At 48.9% G+C, this 20,653-nt stretch overlaps 1 protein-coding gene and 1 pseudogene across 2 annotated transcripts; one reads left to right on the top strand and one right to left on the bottom strand.

Moving 5' to 3' along the window:
• The first annotated feature begins 868 nt into the window (after positions 1 to 868).
• LOC144158096 (uncharacterized) lies at positions 869 to 2,382 on the top strand. The gene is made up of 2 exons (XM_077688753.1): positions 869 to 1,276; positions 2,024 to 2,382. The coding sequence occupies exons 1-2, from the start codon at positions 1,042 to 1,044 to the stop codon at positions 2,380 to 2,382; spliced, it is 594 nt and encodes a 197-aa protein (XP_077544879.1). The 5' UTR covers positions 869 to 1,041.
• A 771-nt stretch (positions 2,383 to 3,153) lies between these two features.
• Positions 3,154 to 9,206, bottom strand: LOC144157594 (uncharacterized; annotated as a pseudogene). Its single transcript, XR_013319790.1, has 3 exons — positions 8,722 to 9,206; positions 8,445 to 8,652; positions 3,154 to 4,266 (listed from the first exon to the last, which is right to left on the bottom strand). The product of XR_013319790.1 is annotated as an uncharacterized LOC144157594 (transcript).
• Positions 9,207 to 20,653: the final 11,447 nt, after the last annotated feature.

The following is a 20,653-nucleotide window of genomic DNA, read 5'->3' as shown; positions in this document are numbered from 1 at the left end:
GATCTCACTTTTTTTTGTCTGCTGGGTCTAACTAAATGAAATGAAAGCTTTAGGCACTGTTTGTTTTGGTAATTAACATAAAACACAGCTGCAATAAATTACTTTTTTATCCATAAAGGCGACGGCAAGAACTCTGCAAAGAAGTGAGAGATATTAGAATGCATTGCTCTTTTAATAACATCCAAAGCTTCTACAATGCTGCAGTCTAAATACAAAGCAATTTGAGCTACTGCAAGGCCATTTTAGTTACAAACAACTGAGGAAGCAATAGTGTTGCAGACATAATAAAATAGTAATAATCTTTTAAGCAAACCACTATAAGCAAGGTAGCCCTTACCTCTCTCCTTGTTGCATTTCAATTTCAATGCATCTGAACATGAGTAAGTGAAATTACAACAAAACAAAGTTGTCTAGACAAAACAGGCCTGCATCCTCATTTCTTTGATGAATGAGTAGCCACCAGACATCTTTGTCTGGTGGCTACTCGCAGCACTGCGCGGGATGGAGTTTTCCACAGTGTCTAAAAACAAAAGTACCGTCATATTTCTGCAGTTTCGGACGATTGGGTTTTTTCCCAAGTAGCTTCTCAGACTCCTGGTCAAGTATTCATTCCTTATATCCGATATTGTGCGCAGCTCCCGCGGTTTCAATTTCGTTACAAAGTAAGTGTCACTGAAATAAAGCGTGACCAACCAAACTTTGTATTTGCGCACTGTAGCCGATAATTCACTATATCAGTCTTCATTGAAACGAGGTTCAACTGTATAAAGAATGTCACTCAAGATTACAGGTAATTATACTTCACAGCAGCCATTCAACACTCATTTCCCACGCCCACCCCGTTTATATTTACTTCTCGGTACTGTACAGTTCTAAATGAATGTTTGTTTCGTTATTTGTATGCCTTTTTAATTTGATGTGCCTACATCAAAAGAAAAAAAGGCCACACCGTTGCTTTGGCTTCAGGTTTTTCTGCACAAGTAGACAGACGAAATCAAAAATTCTTAGTAACGACTGCATCTGTCTGCTGCAGGTAGGGGTATGCCAGTCGCCATGCCCGATGCTGTAATTGAAGTGGTGATTGGGTGCGCAGCTGAGGAAGATGCAGACACAGCGATGGCGTCCAATTTGGCTCCGTCGACACCTCCCACCAGCCCTCCATCAACGTGTGCGAGCCCTCCACCGACAGGAGCCAGCCCTTCACCAACGGGTGCCACCTCAGCACCATCCTCCACAACGCAGACACCCTTGGGAGTGCGGATGGGACCAATGCGTGGTACTAAAAGATTTACCTATACTAAGCATGCTGCAGGGTCACGAAAGTAAAACCAAGTTTACCTATATTGTTAGAATTGAGTGTCGCATGAAGCAGGTATCACTGCCCAAACACTTTCCCGCACCAGAGTGTGACATCGCAAATCTTGAAAAGTGAAGCACAGGATTGATGGAGCTTGCCAAAATGTTTTTCTGTAACAAACACTCAGGCAGCAGCGACATCTAATTGTACAATGGTGTATTCATGAACTTTTGAAAAGCATGCACAATTCAAAAGTTCATCCTCTAGACAACCTCCAGTGTTAAGCATTGTTTTCTAATAGAATGCCTGTCCTTAGGTGGTGGGCTTTGTTTCAGCTTTGATTTCATTAAAATGTTTCGCCTTGTGTACAGGCGCAATCAAAAGAATAATTCGTGCAGGCAGAGGTAAGAGCCCACCATACCCGGCTTGTTCTGGGCATTTTGAGACCGCCTCTTCAATGCCACGATATAAAATGGAAGGGAAATGAGAGAGAACTGCCAGCTACAATCATTCATTTTCCAGCGAACAAGGGATCATTTGTTTATTTATTACAGTACCCACAGCACCTTTTCAAGGCATTACAGTATGGAGAAGTCAAAATTCATACAAAAAACAAGCAAACAAATGTAATGTAAAAAAAATGACAGGCCAAAACCAGGCATGGTCAACGAAAATGCATTACCAAACATTGTAGCAACGTTTCCTAATTTGTTATGTTTGATGCAGCTGGGCCGAGGCAGAACGCTGCAGTACTAGACTACCTGCACACTCGAGGCTGTCAAGATATGGACAGAGATGCCAAGCGCGTCGCCCTTGAAGAACGCATCGTTGCCCACAAAGAGCGCAAGCACCGTGAGCAAATGGAGGAAAGGCGCCACGAAAGAGAAATGTGGGCCGAGGAGCGGGCCGAAGAACGCCGTCTAAGGGCCAAGGAGCGCGAGGAAGACCAGCGCCTCAGGGCCGAGGAGCTGAGGCTCCTGGTAGAAGAGCGCCGCCAGTTTGCTGCGCAACAAGAGGCGCAAATCAAAATAATGCAAGCATTAGTTGATGCTTTAAAAAAACAGTGTGAAAAAACAGTGTTGTGAACAAAAAAAACTGTTACATTGTTGGTAGACCTTACGTCTGACGGTTTTTCATCCTCTAAAGGTACATTCATCTGTGCTCCCTGTGAGGGCACAACACTGACAAAAAGGAGCTGCTCATTTATGATCATTACCTATTATGTGAAGACGTTACGTGAAAAGTCCCATCACTAAATATTATCAGACAGCAGTAAGGGCCGCTCCTACCATTGCAGAGGAGAATTGTCGCAACTAGCAGCAAAATCGTCTAACATTCAACACATTAAAAAAAACACTGTTTGTGTTGCTGCAAAATATGTGCTCAACTTAACGTCCACAGCTACACAATTGTTGTGTTCGTGCCCAGCGGAAGCGCATTCCGTTTCGGCGCCTCTCGACCCCGCGCCAATTAGTGTCCCCCGCAAGGGGCCCTTTCCCTCGCCGACGCCGCCCCCGACTCCGCGGTGCGATGGACAATGCGCGACAGACGCTTTGGGGACCTTGCTGCAGAGCAGTCGCAAAAAGCCGCGTTCTTCTTGAGTGAATAAACCCTATTTTCAAGTGTGCCCGTGCGTCAGCTTGTCACTGACCGCGCGGACATAACAAGAATCTACTGTACCTTTACTGTCGGAGATCAGACAGAACACTGTCGCTTGTGGCTGTATTGCCCAGGCAAGCGTAACGGCTGATCTTACGATGCGAGGCATGACTGCTGCCAGCCTCAAATTGAGCAGTGTGTGGTGACCCGGTTCTTTATGGATCAGAAAAAGAGAAGTTGGTTGGGCTGTCGAGGAGCATTCCATCAGTTTCACAACTGAAGAGATGGGAAACAAAACTAAAAAAACAATGCAGCACTATGACTTGCAAAGAACAACGTGGCCTCCGGAAGCTGACGCGTTTCAGCCTGGCAACCAGGGTGATTTGGGTTATGTGCTTACTGCACAACCAACAAAGTGAAACGAAAAAGTCCTATCCGTTAGCAGCAACCAAGAAAAGGCCAAGTATTGGATGAAGAAAGCTCAGCAAATGGCCTTTTCAGAAAACATACAAGATGGACATGACAAGTAAACAAAATACAATACAACAGCATGCAAAAAATAACGCAACTAGTAATATGAACACAAATGGAAGCACAACAGGGACGAGCTACAAGGAAAAAAATCAAATGGACTAGACACGTCCACCAAAAATATCGCAAAAGCATGCGGAAAATAAAGTGGTAATGAATACGAATGAAAGTGCAACACTAGGAAAATATCAATATGCAAGAAACTCTAAGAAACAAAAGACATTCAAAACGGGTCATGCATGACTGTGCAGTACCCTGTCTTAACTCTTTCGTGGCCACACCATAGGCCAATGTTCACGGGTGAACGATGATCTTCAAACCTCCCGTAAAGAGGAAAAACGGCGCTATTCGGACCACTGACGCCATCTGGCGTGTTCATCGGAAACACTTTTTTAGTTTCGATGCTTTTCACCTGCACATGAGAAAAGCGGACACCGTGTACGGGAACTATGGGAAAGGCACCAGGTACTCATTGAGTGCTGGAGCACTCACACCAAAGAACTGGGTCACCTGGCTCCCATACAGGCATGTGTGGCAGTTTGCAAGGAGGGTGGCGACCTTGTACATACGCCCCACATTTTACAGTGAGAACTTTTGATTTTTGTGAAAGTCAACGAGGGCGAATTCTTGAGCCACCTTGCCAAAGCCCCACTCTACTGCCTGCAGCACCGTACTCATTCGGCGGTTAAAGCGGGCTTCGTGGGGCTTCAAGGACGAGCCTCCATAAGGCTTCATCAGGAGCGGCCGGAGTGGGTACGCCGGATCCCCCTAGATGACAAGCCGCTGGCCCTGCACCACCTGCTCCAGCTTTTCGTACAGTCCAGAATCCTTAAGGATACCTGCAGAAATGCAAACAATTGCAAGCAGCAGTTTCCTTGTAACTTGCACTTAAAGGGGCCATGAAGACAAAATGCAAGTTTATTTCATTTGAAAGATTGTCTTGTTAAGGTAACACTGACACCACTTTTAACACAAACTTCACTCAAATAGGCTCTATAATTACGAAAAAGGAAAATGGCCATATGATGCACTAGCTGATTTCCTGCACTAGAACACGGCGTATTATGGGCAGCTGTGCTGTTGACTGAGAGCCGGGAAAATCCAACGCAAGTTAGGCGAGCCTTACAAGCTTGTAGAATGTGCTATTTGCACTTAAATTTAGTGCACATTCTTTTTACACCAGTAAGAATGGCGGGGTAAACAACGGAAGTTACGTGCAATTATGAAGTTATTGGCAATCTCCATGGCAATGAATCTTTTTTATACACTATTTTGAGTGATACGTTTCACGTTTCGGTCCAGACTGCCACCGTTATTAGCACCGAACATTTAGGCAGCAGGGTTGTTTCGGTGCAGGCAAATGTGAGCCTGCATTCGTGTTTCGCTCTGCCCGCACTGATGGATGTTTCGACACCTGTGTGCCGGGGTCCTCCCCGAACTTGTTGGGGAGGGCCTTGGCTCTGGCTCTGCGTCTGCTCTTGTTGTGTTCCGGGTGCACGTTTCTCGGGATTGGATCCACGCGTAGAGCCCGACGGACGTCTTCGCGCAGCGTGGTCTTGACTCCTTGCTGATTGTGGTACCCAATTCGAAGCTTGTCAAGGATGTGGCGGCCGGCCTTCGTACTCGACAGTCGCTCGAGCTGGGACGTCTGCTGCGCTTCGATGATTTCTTCGAGCGTGTTGTGAATTCCCATCTCAAGCAGCTTTCCGGTGCTTGCCGTGTCGGGAAGACCGAGTGCTGTCTTGTGCGCCTTTCTTATGAGAATGTCAATCTTTTTCTTCTCGCTCTGATACCACTGGTGGTAGGCCGCCACCAATGTTACGTGACGTATCATGACGACTTGTATTAGTCGGACGAGGTTGTCTTCCTTCATACCCCCTCTTCTCGAGGTGACTCTGCTGAGCAGCCTGCAGGCGTTCGCCGCCTTGCTCGTCAGACGGTTGATAGTCTCCGTGTTTCTTCCGCTGGCCTCAATCATCCCGAGTACCCTTATCTTGGGTACCGTTGGTATGACAGTACCGTCCCTATTCCGGATCGTGATCTGATCGCACTGTCTCTGTGTGTGGCGTCGTTGCCTTCTCGACGGTTGGTAGACGAGCAGCTCGGAATTCTTTGGCGAGCACCGGAGCCCCATGTCTTGGAGGTAGTCTTCTATCTCTTCGACCGCTCTCTGGAGGGTCGTCTCCATGTGGCCATCGTTTCCTTTACACACCCACAGGGTGATGTCGTCGGCATAGATCGTGTGTTCGACGTCTTCTAACTTCTCGAGTCTTCGTGCCACTCCTGTCATGACGAGATTGAACAGCATCGCGGAGATGACAGACCCTTGCGGGGTGCCTGTTTCCCGTGCTACGTTCGCCCACCTTGAGATCTCCGGCCAGAAGTTCAGCGGTTCTGCTCGAGAGGAAGTCTCTCACGTAGTTATAGCTTCATTCCCCGAGGTCAAATTTCGAGACTTGTCGCAAAATCGCGGCGTGGTCGACTTGATCGAAAGCGCTGTGTAGGTCTAGGCCCAGTATGGCTTTGCTGCCGACAGTTTGGCCTTCGATCACTTGGTGCTTGATCTGAAGCATGACGTCTTGAGTGCTGAGGTGCTCCCTGAACCAGACTATAGAGTGTGGGAAGGCCCCTGTTCGCTCTAGGAACTTCTGCCATCTGTTGAGGACGACGTGCTCTAGGGCCTTGCCGACGCAGGACGTCAGCGAGATGGGTCTCCGGTTGTCTGGGTCTGGCGGCTTTCCCGGTTTCGGAATTAGGATCATTTTCGCTTTCTTCCACTAGAGGGGAAGCGCAAACAAAGTTTTACTGTCTGCAAGGCAACGAAGTTTGTTCGGAACAAGAGCAGTGTCTTTACGTATGCTTTCGTCCTTCCCACAAATTGCTTAGAAAGTTAAAACAGTCGCAATGTGAGCGCTCAGCAAAGAACGAAGCCCTCATAGCCCGTTCATAGCGGCCAGCCACCACTACGACAGGGCAAGGGCGACTCGAAAAACACAATTACAACGCCATGACTAAACGAGTAGGCAGCGTAAGGCTATTCGTTATTAGTAACAAATCCTGCATTGGTTCACTGCTGTTCGTCATGCCAGACGACGGTATTCCACGCTGAAATTGTAGGGTCTCATAGGGTATGTCAGTCGACTACCTCGTGGAATAAAAGTCCAGACTGTGCTGCTCTTTGAACACACGAATAGCAGCAAGGGTACTATCCCGCCAAGTTATGGGGAAAAAAAAGATCGGGACAGCCGTTTTTGTGAACACGGCATAGATCCAATTGTGCTTTAATAGAAGCTATTGTTTTCATCGTTTCACCGTGTTTCTTTTTTTTTCTGCCATTTGGGTGTGTGTGCAAGATAAAAAATGTGACCGCAATGCAGATGACAACTCGGCCAATCTAACCATATCAAGATAGCCGCACCCGGTAGTGTCGTTCTGGAGATACACCGAACTAAAAATTTTGATTGTTTCGTAAACTTGCGCAACTAGCTAGTCACTTCAGCTTGCAAGCATTTTTCTATGGCACTTTGCAACGGTTTTAGGCAAGGAAACTATCGAAACGTACAGAATATAAAATGTGCAATTCCAAAATGTGACTTCCGAGAAGATGATTTTTTGGAGAGAATTTCTGCTATCTGACCGCCATGTTTTCTGGATTTGATTGATCAAGGTGTCAATCAAACCCACCCATCAAGCACCCACACACATACACACACAGAAAGATTACAAGGAAATGGGCACACATTTGTGACTGTCCATGCTGTGTGTTCAGTGCATGCCTAGCATTGAGGAGGTAACAAGACGAAAACAGAAAACAGCATTTCACCCACTGCAGGTAAGTGTCCCAGAAATGTGCACCTGCTTCCGTGGCCTTCATGTGAAAAGAAGAAAAGACGAGCAAAAGGGCAGGACTAAGCGATGAGGATGTTTCATGCACAGGCAGGACTGCCTGGAGTTTAGTTTGCCATGGCACCCGCTTGGCGCAACCGATGCAGGAAAAAAGACCATTGCGTTATGCATGTGAAACATTTGTATTTTGCAACACTTCACCTCAGTGTAACCATGTTTGTGGTACAATAAAGATATGCACATAGTTATATTCAATCCTGAGCAGTCATTCTCGAGAACTGGGAATTTCCAGGTGTAGACATCACACTGTTCCCGTCCCTCGTTCTCAATTTTAACTCAATGGCCCATGTCCCTTCCTTGGCTAAGCGTTGATGTTCATGCCATTCATTTTTCATTTGCTACGCACGTGACATGCGACCTTTCCTAATCAATACTTCAACGGTGCAACGCCTTGATGTAAAACACAACAGTTCGAGACTGACCGCTTTGACAATGACTGAGAGCAGTGGGCAGAATCTGCGATGTTCATTTTTTAGGTGAGAGCCCAGGCTCACGCAAACTGTTATGAACCTACCCTGAAATGCATTACTAGCATCAAACAAATTTGTAGCCCGCATATCATCAATGATAATTTGTCATGCATGTGACTTTTAATGAATACAGCAGAGTAGCTTATGTGCACTCGTGGTCCAAGCACACACTGATCACACTAAACATACCAGGTTTACATTTACGTGCGGCTCATCTGCAACAATTCAGAGACAAGGTGGAGGCGTAGATGTAGCACTCAATCCAATATTTTCAATGCCGTTTGATGCATAACATTTTTGTATTTCAAACAGGACTTTCCTGAACTGCTAAAAATACATAACCGACCACTTGTATCCCTACCTTAAAACAGGCAGGGGAAGAGTGTTAGTCCAGCATTGCTTTTACGCATTTCCTCGATATGTAGAATAAGTAGTTTCGCATCCCGCAGAATGACAGAAAGCTACTGTTAAACTACATGCACCATCTCCTATATTCGCTGTGTTACTGCATGAAAGCACACCACAGTGAAATACGATATGCTCGAAATTACGACTTCCCCGAAAGGGCAACAAACCCTCCAACTATACTTTTTGCACTCTGATTGGTAATACCAGGCAATCAATACTATCAAATAACATACCAGCATCATGTCGCCTTCCTTTGTAAGGTCCGTCCAGCTCGCAGATGATGCCGTTTGCACACATCACCGCCTGGTATTTCACGACGTGAAACCGTTTGTGCCCGGAGAAAAACTCCTGCTGCTCCATCGTCGGCCGGCAAATCCGGCGCGCCGTGCCGTCGATGAAGCCCCAGCAGCTCCTCAGCGGCGCACCCCTCGCATGGACGGCCTGCAAAAAACGAACGTTGCTAAAAGCACTAAAAGTGCACTCAGCGCACCAACGGAAATGTACTCTCACCTCAGCATACTCGTGCATTCGGGACGGGGTCATCCAATCGTGGTTGTTCATGTCCGACAGGAGGTGGGCGAAGTAATATTCGATGTGGGACAAGACTTTCTTCACCACGCTGCATATCACCGTCCCGTGGCGACCAAACTCTACCTCCAGCTCGCACAAGCGGTTCGGGTATGCGAGGCGCCGCACCGTCATGCATAGGGCCTCCATGCCCGACACTCTGACACGCTGGGCGCTTATCACTTCATCCGGAATCTTCAGGGTGGTGAGCAGCTCACAAATGTCTTCTCTCTCGAATCGGAACGAACTTGCGCCGCTTAATATTGGCCACATCTAGAAGGCCCTACTGCGCGGTGAAGCAGTACGGCTCCGGCTGCGAAACGAGGAAGTAAATTTCCTCTATCTCGCGCCAGGTCAGCGTATCGAGCAGCAGGGGATCGTGCAGCACGCTGTACGGCATGACGACGTTGGCTGCGCAGCACACCAAAAAAAAATCGATGCCTATTCGCCCGTGCGCCGCGAAGACAGCAAAGACAGGACCGACAGGAAGGACCAGGACGAGCACGACGCAACGCTGTTGCAGGCGCCGCAGCATGCCGCCACAGAACAGGGAGGATTTTAGAGAAGCAAAGATCGGCTGTCCCTATCCGCACGCCTCGCGCGAATTATTTTTAAAACTGTCCGCACGCCTCGCGCGGATAACTTTTAAAACTGTCCGCACGCCTCGCGCGGATAATTTTTAAAACTGTCCGCACGCCTCGCGCGGATAACTTTTAAAATTGTCCGCACGCCTCGAGCCCGAATGCAGCCAATGCAGCGCCGTGTGCCGAGTTTCTTTTTCCGGGTGTTATTATGGAGCCAAGTGCAGCGTCGGTCTGCTAACGCTCGGCTTCGCGTTGTGTGCAGTCCTGAGCCAGCCAGATCACGGGTGAAGCCGGCGTGCTAAGCCCTCGTCGGAGAAACAGCGACCACGACGACACCGACTCATCTCCTGAAGAATCGAGGACGAAGTTTGCCATCGCTAGTTCTGCACTTCCTATCCTACAAGCCACGTTGCAGCAATGTGCCAGAGATCACCACACGAGCAAATGCCGTGCTGCGATATGGCGAATACTGTGAGGTGAAGATGATTGTGTGCATCGGGGCGTAGAGCTCGACATACTACCACATTCGGCTTGTGATTGCGGTGACGGCGTAGCACATGGTAAATGCGCGAATGAGGTGGAACCGAGTGCAGGGTGCGTTCTCTGCGCTATAGCCCTTCATGTCGGCGCATTCGGCGGCTGAGTTCGATGCTTGCATGGGCAGCGATTGCTGCAGGCAGCCGTTGCAAGCAATGCGCGGTTGCACTAGTCAGCTACGGTCGCCTTGGCGTTTGTTTATCGCCCGAGGTTCTTTCTTTCAACGTAGCTGCTACCTGCGTAACATTGAAGGGAAAAAAACGTGATTATCGCACGGAACTGATAACCTGAGCATGCGTGTGTGGTATATTCTGTGCAGACCTTGAGTGCTTAGTATTGTTCTGCTGGTGCTTGCTTGCTACTGCGCGTATTAGTTTTCAGGCTAGAGGAACAGGCACAGTGCCAAAGCGATACTGAATCAAGTCTTCATGAATTGGTTTTGAAAACAACACGAGGGTACGTAGAATAACGCTCACAGCACAAAAAAAACTAGGGCTGTTTGCTGTCCTTTAATGTGCCCGTTTTTTTTTATTGTGAGCAATATGGTTTACCCACTAGCTGGCCCCCTCATGTCCTAGCTGTGCTAGATGTGATGAGGCGTCAAAGACCCTTCGAAAACACTGCGTATGAAAAATCAGTCGACTTCTTGCCTATAAAAATTTAGTTCGAAATTACAAGCGCTCCATTTTAAAGCACTCGCTTTTGTGGAAACTGCTGTTGTGAGAAGCGAGTCTGATGCATTTAAACAACACACATCATTGCCACATTCTTGCTAGGTAGGGCACATTGTATGCACTGCTATTATGAGCGCGTTAAAGCATTATAAATGTGGTATTCATGCCGAGAGAGAGAGAGAGAGAGAGAAATCTGTACTATATAGGCAGCCATAGTCCAGGTTGCCTGGCCGTCTCCTAATTTTCATTAGAAGACGGCCAGTCTGCAAATCTCACAGAGTTCCTCACTAACCCAAATTCCATGACCACCAGAAGTTCTTGCATCGACTTCACGTCCACACCATGATCCGCGCTCAGCCAGTCTTCCCAGAAAGTGTGTGGCGGCAGGTATAGTGGATGGCACCCCCAGAAGAGGGGTAGTACTGGTGGGGTGTGAAGGGCAGTTGGTTGTCGGTCAAGTGGGGCAGGAGGATTACATTTATATAGTGGACACGAGGCTGGGCAAGTAGGGAAGGGGTTTGTGCATTTCGGACCATAGATGCAGCTTCACGAGACAGGGTGAGGTGGGGGACCCGGAAAGACTGCCTAATGGTTCTAGCACATGTGCAATATGTGGGCTTGGATAGACAAAGCTTCTCAGCAAAACTGTACACGACTCAGGATCTGCTATGATGCCAAAGAGGGCACTGGCAAGCATTTCATCACACGAGTTCTTGGAGTGTTACGACTTTCCTTTGTCATTGTTCCAGCCATGCTGTTTTTTCCTGTTGTGCAGAACCAACACACTGCCACTGTTGTATATTTTATCACATGATGCGACATGTGTTGACCCCTAGCCAAAAATTCTGTGTGCGTGCATCATGTGTCGGTCCAAATTTTTCTGTTCAATATACTCTATATGGTAATAGAGGAGCTAGTGTCAAAAGCAAACACTTCAAAAGCTGATAATTCCAACCTGTGCCACCAGTGTATACATTCACTATTGAGAAGGGGAATTATATCACAGTCATCACAGTGTGTGCCTTTGAAAGTTCTTTCCAGAGAGGATGTATCCGTTAATCTTTTGTATTATGAGTGCATGAGACGGCACACATATTAAAAGAGTAGTTACTCATAATGTTCAGTTCTTCCTACGAGACTGAACTGGGCCAATCTTGTTAGACCATAGGCAGTGCAAGTGTTTCAAGATATGTGCTCGCTCGTGTTGTGGTGTTTATCAATTTCCTTTTCTTGGGTTGGTGTTCTGCCTTTTTTTTGCACCGTTTTGCCTTTTGAATTCGTGCGAAGCTTGACATTGTTTTATGAAACAGTGAAGTTCCAACTTCTGAAAGATTACATACACAAGAAGCTATTTGCATAGTTGCTCAAATTGGAAATTTCATGTCAGTAGTCCTTTAAATCACCTTTATTCTTCACAGGGGCAAGGAAGATGAGAACAGGGCTGCTTTCGACATAGGTGCCTTAGTAACACCACTCTTCACTCAGCACAAAGGAAAAAGTAAACACAAAATTTCGTTTCAGGTTGCTATAAAAGGACCATTACCTTGTTCATAATTTTGTAATGAAAAGGGAAATAGGTGACATCAGTGACAGAGAAAGCTGCCCGGAAATTGTTTTCATTCATGTCAAGGGCAGGTAGAATGCAGCAGCTTCTGGTGGTATTATGCAAAGGGAGGGGTAGTAATGTGGAGTCATATGCGTGATTGTTAAACACATTATTGTTGCATTTTATTGAGTGCCGGAAATACCACAGTTGAAACACCTTACATGATACAATTTTAATGTCGAGGCAGTGCTGTTGCCTAACTCACCGTGCTTGTGATGTCAGCTTGTGAAATGAAAGCAGCCTTAGTAAAACTTTACTGAAAGAAATGCTGAAGATAAACTAATTTGAAATCCACTTTCACTCGCTAGTAACTTTTTTCCGAAAGAAATTGAGCACAATAAACCTTTTGCCCAAACAGCATCATATTGTTTTCATTTTTTTTCTGGATCATGCTCCTCACCTTTTCACCCACAGACGATAACTCCTAGTGGTTGATGTTAGCCTCAACTGTAGCTTATGGTCTAGTTTTTAGGTGAAACTGTGCAGACATTTAGAGCGTGTTTTTTGGATGGAATCGGTGCAACAGAAACGAAGAGAGGGGAAGAAACATAAAGACGGTCGCTGGTCTAACAACTCATGTTACACATGTTAGATTTATCACGTAGCCATAGCTTTAGCCATGAAAAACATTATGGCTTCTGAGTGCATGACAAACTTTCCCACTGCACTACAACTAACCTGAAGTTGATATTTGAAAGTGTTGGGTATTTTTCAGCAGGCTATTCGACCGAAAATGGTACCCTGGAGCCAATGTGCAGCGAGTTCATACATAGTTTCACTAGGCCTGCCTGCGCAGAAGGAGCTAACATGAGGCCAAATGTGAAAAATATGCAAGATTTTTCAAGTGACAAAGATTTAGTCTCATCTATATGCATTAAGTTGATTTAATTCCTGAACCATATACTGGGTCTTTACAGTGACATTTCACCCGTTGTCCACGGGTAGTCACAAGATTCTCCACACCATAGGAATACATGTGAGCAAGAAATGCCAGATTCCCTCTCGGGGAGTTCGTAGAGAGTCCAGGACTGATAATTGAAAACCCCTACCGTTGTTGCATAACGACTTCTGTTGAGCACTTTTTGGCTTGCAAGTTTTTTCTACTCCCCCTACGCATTTTTTTCTTCCTTTACAGGTTGCCTTTTAGAGTAAAAAAGGGAGACCTAAATGGGATTAAGAAGAAAGTGAGCGAAAGGCTGGGAAAGGCAGTAAAGGAAACGACAGTGAAGAGTAATCATAGCGGGAACGGTGCAGTGCTATCAGCAGTCTCTCACACAGGTCAACAACCAATAGACTACCTTCACTGCACACACTGCCAAGAATGGCCTTGGTCCCACAGTGGATTATCAGCACCCTCCTCAGCCATAGGTCGGCCGGTCAAGACTGCATTTGTGTGAGAGGAGCTTCCTCCTCCTGGAAACAGCGCAAGGCAGGGAGCAGGACATTAGAGGGCAGAGATTTTTTAGCTAAACAAAACAAGAGAACCTGACGGCGGTAACTTGGCAAGGATTCACATAAGGCGAAGGGAAAATGTGGTCGGCAAAGTGGTTACAAACATTCAGGCTGTGCTCTTGCAAATACCTGTATAGAGATCTTGAACAGCGACCATGGATACGCCGACAAACTCAAAGCATCACCAAGCTATTTCAGGTGCTTCACTGTGTTCATTGAACTAGCATACACGTTATCTTGGGTCGTACAATGCTTACAGCATTGACAGCACAACATACGTCTAAGAGTACGAGTGCAGGTGACGACGTCTGGGTGGGTGAGGTTGCGGGGGTGATTCCCCCTCCTCTCAGTGGAATGGCTACTTCTGTGTGCAACACAAAGTGGGCCTGAGAAATAGTAGCAATGGCTGTACACCACCACGAGGGAAGGTGTTACGGTCAGAGAAGGCTCGCTGTGAAAATGAGGATAGAGCACCAAGGCCACTAGCAGCTGGAGGAACTTCGCTCTTTTTTGCTCTCATTTACAAAGTTTACGCCGTCACAGCAATCACAAGATGAATGTAGCAGTACATCGAGCACTACACCCCGATGCACACAATCATCTTCACCTCACAGTATTCGCCATATCACAGCACGGCATTTGTTCGTGTGGTGATCAAGGGCGTCCGCAGAACTTCTTACAAGGGGGGGCATCCATTAGCGGGGGGGGGGGGGGGTACGGTTGGTTAAGCGGGATTCACACGACGGAGAAACCCTCTCACGGAGGCGGACGAATATGTGACGTCAACAGCACGTGACCGGATTATCCGGCCTGGCGGCGCATCCACACGTGCGGAGCTACGCGGAGTGACTAGCAGACGACAGCGCCGAGGAACAGGTTCCATTCCCTGCTGAGGGCCACCACCGTCGAGCGAAAACATGCGGAGGCATTTTCTTTCGCGGAGCCACCGCGGGCCATCCCCACCGAGGGGCGGAGCCTAAAACCGGTCACGTGAGCGGGTCCCGCGGGTCAAAAAGAGAGGGTTTCTCCGTCGTGTGAATCCCGCTTTAGCACCCAAAAGGCGTATTTGGGGTTACAAAAATTAATTACAAACAGCAAATTAGAACCAGACTTGGAGAATACACATTAGATTTTATTACCGAACAAATAACTAAAGTTAATAAAGAAAATGCGAAAACTTACTGCCACTTCGTAAAGAAAAGTGGTAAGTCTCGCTGTGTGAGGGTTCTCGGCTCACGCCAACTGATCACCAGCACACAGCCCAATACGTTCGCAAACATACAACTGCACTCTGTCAATCTTCCTTGAATAGCAGATGCAGACGCCTTGGGTTTTTCTGGGCAAATTGCGAGATGACGTGTGTGATGAAGTCTGTTGAAATGTCTCACACAATATAGATACTACTGGCCTCCCTGACTTTCAATGCAGTACAGGCGTACAAGCGTTTTGAAGGGCTGATTAATAGGTTTCGTTTCGGCGCTTGGGTGGTGCCGACATTTCGCAATTTCGAAGGAAAGGGTGTACAAGGTGATGGGACGGCACAGGAGGATGTTATACTCTCCCTACTAAGTGTACCGGTGAAGATTTTTTGCTAGATATAGCTGCAAATTTGTCCGAAAACTGAAGTTCTTGCGGTAAGACTGCATAAATCTAGTGTTTAGAAAAAAAAAAAACGTCAAACCCTTCAGAATTGTTTGCTATCTTCAATAGCCATCACAGGCAGTCTGTTTCACTGCCGTCACATGACCGGCAATGTTAGTCAGTGTCTAAAGTGCAATGTTGACCGCAGTCCTGGAGGGCGTTCCATACGAATACGCAGGACCTGAGTGTGCTAATCATTTGAGTAGTGTGGATTGTTAGGCTAGTTGGTTCACGTACAGTGCGCGTCAGGCTTGTCTAGGGCAAGCGAGCGCGCGGCTTTCGAGCATGCTGGCGACATCTGCTGATAGTGGCTGGGTTGGAGATAGCTTAGCATTGCGCGTGCGTGGATCTCGCACAGGCTCGGGTAGGTCGTCTCAGAGCTTGGGCCCTTCAAACTTAGAGACGCCACTTCCCGCAAGGGGCGCTTTTATTCTGCAGTGCCAATCGTAGGCGGTGACACGGAATACGCGCGTAATTTGATGCGATGCATTACCAGTGCAGCCGTTACTTAATCGCACAAAAAATTCGACGGAATGCGCTGCAGTGCGTTCTTGTTGCCTGCTTTTAGTTGGCTAAACGTTAGATTCAAAAGATTAGCGCATGTCGTTTTGTAGTATTGCGTAACTGCCTGCTGGGTTATTGCACCGCGTCGAACGACGCGTTTATCTGGTGTGTCAACGCTCCCGGCTGCCACTATGAAAGACAAGCGCCCCTCGAGGGGGGTGGCGTCTGCAATTTCGACCGGCACATGCGAAACGACGACCGGCCTTGCCCTGTACGAAATCGGCTCACGCGCAATGGCAAGCTATCTCCAACCCAGCCGCTATCAGCAGATGTCGCCAGCACGCTCCCAAGCCGCGCGCTCGCTTGCCCTAGACAAGCCTGACGCGCACTGTACATAACTAAAAAAACTTTTTGCTAAAGGACGGGACAACGGACAGAACGTCGGTGTCGTTCTCTCCTCTCTTCCGTCCTTCAGGGCAAAGTTATTTTAATTATGGGCCAACCAATCTGTGCAGCTTTTTTGTAGTGCATAAAAATGTTCGAATCGATCAATGCCCCCCCCCCCCCCCCCCTTCCGGACGCCCATGGCACTGGTGATCTCTGGCACATTGTTGCAACGTGGCTTGTAGGATAGGAAGTGCAGAACTAGCGATGGCAAACTTCGTCCTCGATTCTTCAGGAGATGGGTCGGTCGGTCGGTGTCGTCGTGGTCGCCGTTTCTCCGACGAGGGCTTAGCACGCCCGGCTTCACCCGTGAGCTGGCTGGCTCAGGACAGCACACAACGCGAAGCCGATCCTTAGCAGACCGACGCTGCACTTGGTTTAAGTAAGGAAATCATCGTACTAGCGCTTACTAAAGTAACCAGCCACGACAACGTAACACGCGGATAGCATCCAAGTTGAGTGCGGGAGAAACTGGGGCGTCCATAATAACACCCGGAAAAAGAAACTCGGCACACGGCACTGCATTGGCTGCATTCGGGCTCGAGGCGTGCGGACAATTTTAAAAGTTATCCGCTCTAGGCGTGCGGACAGTTTTAAAAATTATCCGCGCGAGGCGTGCGGACAGTTTTAAAAGTTATCCGCGCGAGGCGTGCGGACAGTTTTAAAAATAATCCGCGCGAGGCGTGCGGATAGGGACAGCCGCAAAGGTCTAGCTTTGCCTGTAGTGCCAGAAAAAGCGTAGTGGCGGCGTCGTGAACTACCGAGTACGCCCGCTTGATGGCGCTGTAAACACGGCTTTGTAAACATCGCGGATGCTTTGTGCACAGGCCGCTTGAGCTCCTTAATAACATGGCTGCCCTCGCACGGCGGCCGCCGGCTCGCTGCTCCACGGCCGGACTCGACTCTCCTCCCGCGCGCGAAAGGAGCGTCGAGTCCGGCCGTGCCTGCTCCTGCTGGTTCCTGGCTGGCACGCTGGCCGCGTGTTTACTTACGCCGCGCTAGTGAAGTGATGTTACGCCAGGTGACCAGATGGCCTCTACTGGCACAGACCACAGTGAGCAGCAAGTGAGAACAAATCGTTTATTGACATTCGCAAGTTTACAGAGGCCAGGACATCATTTCATTTCGGTCGCTGCAATTGTACGTCGCTTTCGTGACATTTTTTTTTGCCATAACAACTCGTTCACTTGCGCTAAGATTTCGAACGAAGGGCACAAATGAGGTATTGACGGCGACAACGGTTTCGTTTGCACCGTCTTTCTAGCGGAGTGCATAATACTCACCTTCTGTTGGAACAATCAAATATTCTGGCCTCGACAGCTGTCTTCCGATGCGGAATTTCCCACATTTGTCACTCCACAAGCACTCAATTCCCGTGTTTTGCCAGTCCTCTCAACAACTGATGGACGCAAAAGCACATAACAGCAATAACAGTCACGAAACCAGTGCTCCGCGCACATAGAAACGGTGGGCCGTTGCAGCGGTTTCAATTTGAATTGGCGACTTCGTGGTTGCGAATTCCGAAACGAGATGGTGCACCAGTCGGCTGTTCGTAAAAAGTTGCGCACATTTTTGCTCAACGAATGTTTGATGCGGAACTTGTTAATAATATTTTTAAACAACACATTGTAAGCGAACTTTGTTGGCTCTTTGAGTCACGGAATGAATGTTTTGTATTCTATACCAAAAGTAATCTTTCGGTTGCGCCGTCTGGTGGACTTGACGGTCGAAAACAGCGCTGTAGGTTGGTCACGTGGGGCGTCGATTTTTACGCCGCCTATAGGGAAACCAGGGAACGTCCAAGCTTGAGAGGCCCGATGTGATGCCGCTACCTGTCAACTGCTTTTATGAACGCACACAAGTATTTGCAAATACAGGCTAGAACAATGCTTATGCTTTTTTGTAGGATGGCTTTTAGACTTCAAATGCTTTACGTGGTAACGACTTGCCAGTTTTTGGTAACTGCGCGAATGGATTTTTGGCACACCCCGCTCCGCTACCGGCGTGCGGAACTCACGCTACGGCGGCCCGCTTCGCTAAAACACGTTTTCCGCCCCGACCGGCGGAAGAAATAGCATGATCGCGCGCGCATGCGCAGTCGGGTCCCGCTACCCGCTAACCTTAGCGTAGCGTACGGAAGCCGCTATGCTAAAACTCTCTAATGATAACTACGGCGACCTACGGAGCTCCGCAGCTGCAGCGGCAAACAATTTGACAGCGGCACCTGGTTGAATGTATTAAGAGCAATACTGTTGTTTGCAGCATTCGCCACAAGGCGTGAATCGCTATATGCTCGAGCTGCTGCGCGACGCGGGGACGGAACGCGCGTTTATCTCGGACTTAGGGCGCGCGCGCGTGCGCGCATAATCATTTCGCAATGTCGGTGATGGTGGCACTTTTCAGTGCACTGTCGTATGACAAATAAATTGGCCGGTGCACTCAACTCGCTTCGAGCGCATCGCATGCTAGATAAGGCCGTGCGTTTACAGGTTTTATTTTTTTTTTGCGCTTACAGGTTTGTATTTCGGGCTTGCTGCTCGCGCAAGATTGCTTACGCATTAAAAGAAAATGCCCCTTTTATTCGCTCGTACCGGCCGGTTTATATTTGAGAGAAAATTAATCGCGAAGGCGGGCTCTTCAGCCAAGGAAAGCGCAGAAGAGCGCACACACTTTCGCTTCGGCCACTGCATGTTTCGGCGGCCCGGCGAAATACCGACGCGATGCCGAGGCTGGGTTCGACTGGGCGGGCGCGAACAGAACGCGCGCCGGCCGTGGCGACGACCGCGCACTTCCTTCGCTTGCCGCCAGATGCCGGAAACTTGACGTTCGCCAAGTGCTTGTGACGTTATCAGGCTGCCCCAGGAAGCTCAGTTTCCCCTCCTATTTTATTCTTGCTCTGTGAGTGCGGCCTAGCAGCTCTCCGTGATGTTCTCCGAGCAGCTCTCCGTGAAGCCATGATGTTCTGTCACCCGCCGCGGTGGCTCAGTGGCTAAGGCGTTGCGCTGCTGAGCGCGAGGTCGCGGGTTCGATTCCCGGCCGCGGCGGCCGCTTTTCTGATGGAGGCGAAAAGCAAAAACGCCCGTGTGTACGAGATTTCGGCGCACGATAAAGATCCCCAGGTGGTCAAAATTAATCCGGAGCCCTCCACTACGGCGCGCCTCATCGCCTGCGTTGCGTCGGCGCGTTAAACCCCATAATCAATCATCAATGATGTTCTGTCTCGCGTGCACCTCTTCGTGCCTCTTTAGGCCACGCGCTGCTGACGATGGGGGCAGCAGCCAATGATGGTGATGGTGGGCGCTTCCAGTCGGTGGCGAAGTGGCCGCTACAGAGCTCCCCCCCTAGCGCGGAGCGCGACAAAAGAAAACAACTTAGCAACTACCTAGCAAAGGAAACTATATACAAGGAGACAGGGACGTGACAGGCTACGTAAGTATATGTACCAGGTGTGCCCGCGGTCAAAGTTCCTTAAGGAGTCCGAGTCAAAGGGTATCCAGATGTTAAGGTTGGTTCAGGTCACTTTCGTAATGGCGTCCGGGGACAATCCAAGTCGTCTTCATGAGGGCTCCCGGAGCATCGTAGAGTCTCCGGCGGTCTGGGCTGAGAGTGGAGTAGCGGACGCACTTCAATACAAATCGGCTGGTCCGCTGTAAGGCCGCCGCGAATGTCCACATTTATGCAGATGATGGGACGCGTCTGGAAGGGTGGGCGCAGTGAGTGTAGCGTTCCCCGACGTGAGTGTGCCCGTCTATTAGCAGCACGCCTGAGCTGTTCAAGTGGAAGCTCAGGGGATAGAGCTGGGCGCAGGATAGATGCGTATGCATGACCCGGAATCTGGAAGTGACGCCGAGGATTTTCTCTGCGGGCGCGTGGTGGGGATGTCACCAGAAGTAGGCGACGACTCGGGCAGAACAGATGACGGATCCATCGCAGGCACCATGGGCGTCGGCGCAGCCGGAGCAAACGGTTGACTTGGCATTTCGCCCTCGTAGGAGGCAGTCGTCGTGGTCGGTGCTTGCGACGTCTGCGGCGACGTTTAGGCTTGACGGCACTCGTGACTGCTGTTTGACAACCCATCAACGGCGGAGATGGTTCGTTGTTGTCAGATTGACCATGTGGCTGGTCCGTTGGAGGTACAGGACTTGTGTCTCGTGAACTTTGCGTCCACTCAGCCAATTCTGGTCCCATTAGAGCTGCACCTTAGAGCCGTGTGGCCGGGGTGTGTTGTGTGGGCCAGAGGGTTGTCGGTGACACAGACCTTGATGTCGGCTTTGTTGTAACGGCTGGTCACACGGGACCGGGGCAGCAGCTCGTCGGAGGATGGTGATGGTGGGCGCTTGCAGTCGGTGGCGACTCTCGGGCCCATGTTGTCGTCCCCACGCAACTGTAAATAAATGTAGGCCCTACCGCACCGTCTCATCGGCCGCCTACAT

Source organism: Haemaphysalis longicornis, unplaced genomic scaffold (genome assembly GCF_048455015.1).
Source record: "Haemaphysalis longicornis isolate Haplotype H1 unplaced genomic scaffold, Haemaphysalis longicornis Haplotype H1 scaffold_10, whole genome shotgun sequence".
NCBI classification, from domain to species: domain Eukaryota; kingdom Metazoa; phylum Arthropoda; class Arachnida; order Ixodida; family Ixodidae; genus Haemaphysalis; species Haemaphysalis longicornis.
Note: the sequence above shows the minus strand (reverse complement) of the source record. Positions and strands in the feature narration are given on the sequence as shown.

What these genes read in the sequence shown, in the direction of transcription:
- LOC144158096 (XM_077688753.1), top strand. Translation starts at nt 1,042, where the DNA reads ATGCCAGTCGCCATGCCCGATGCTGTAATTGAAGTGGTGATTGGGTGC. An exon ending in GCGGATGGGACCAATGCGTG is followed by an intron (nt 1,277 to 2,023) that starts GTACTAAAAGAT and finishes TGTTTGATGCAG; the next exon opens with CTGGGCCGAGGCAGAACGCT.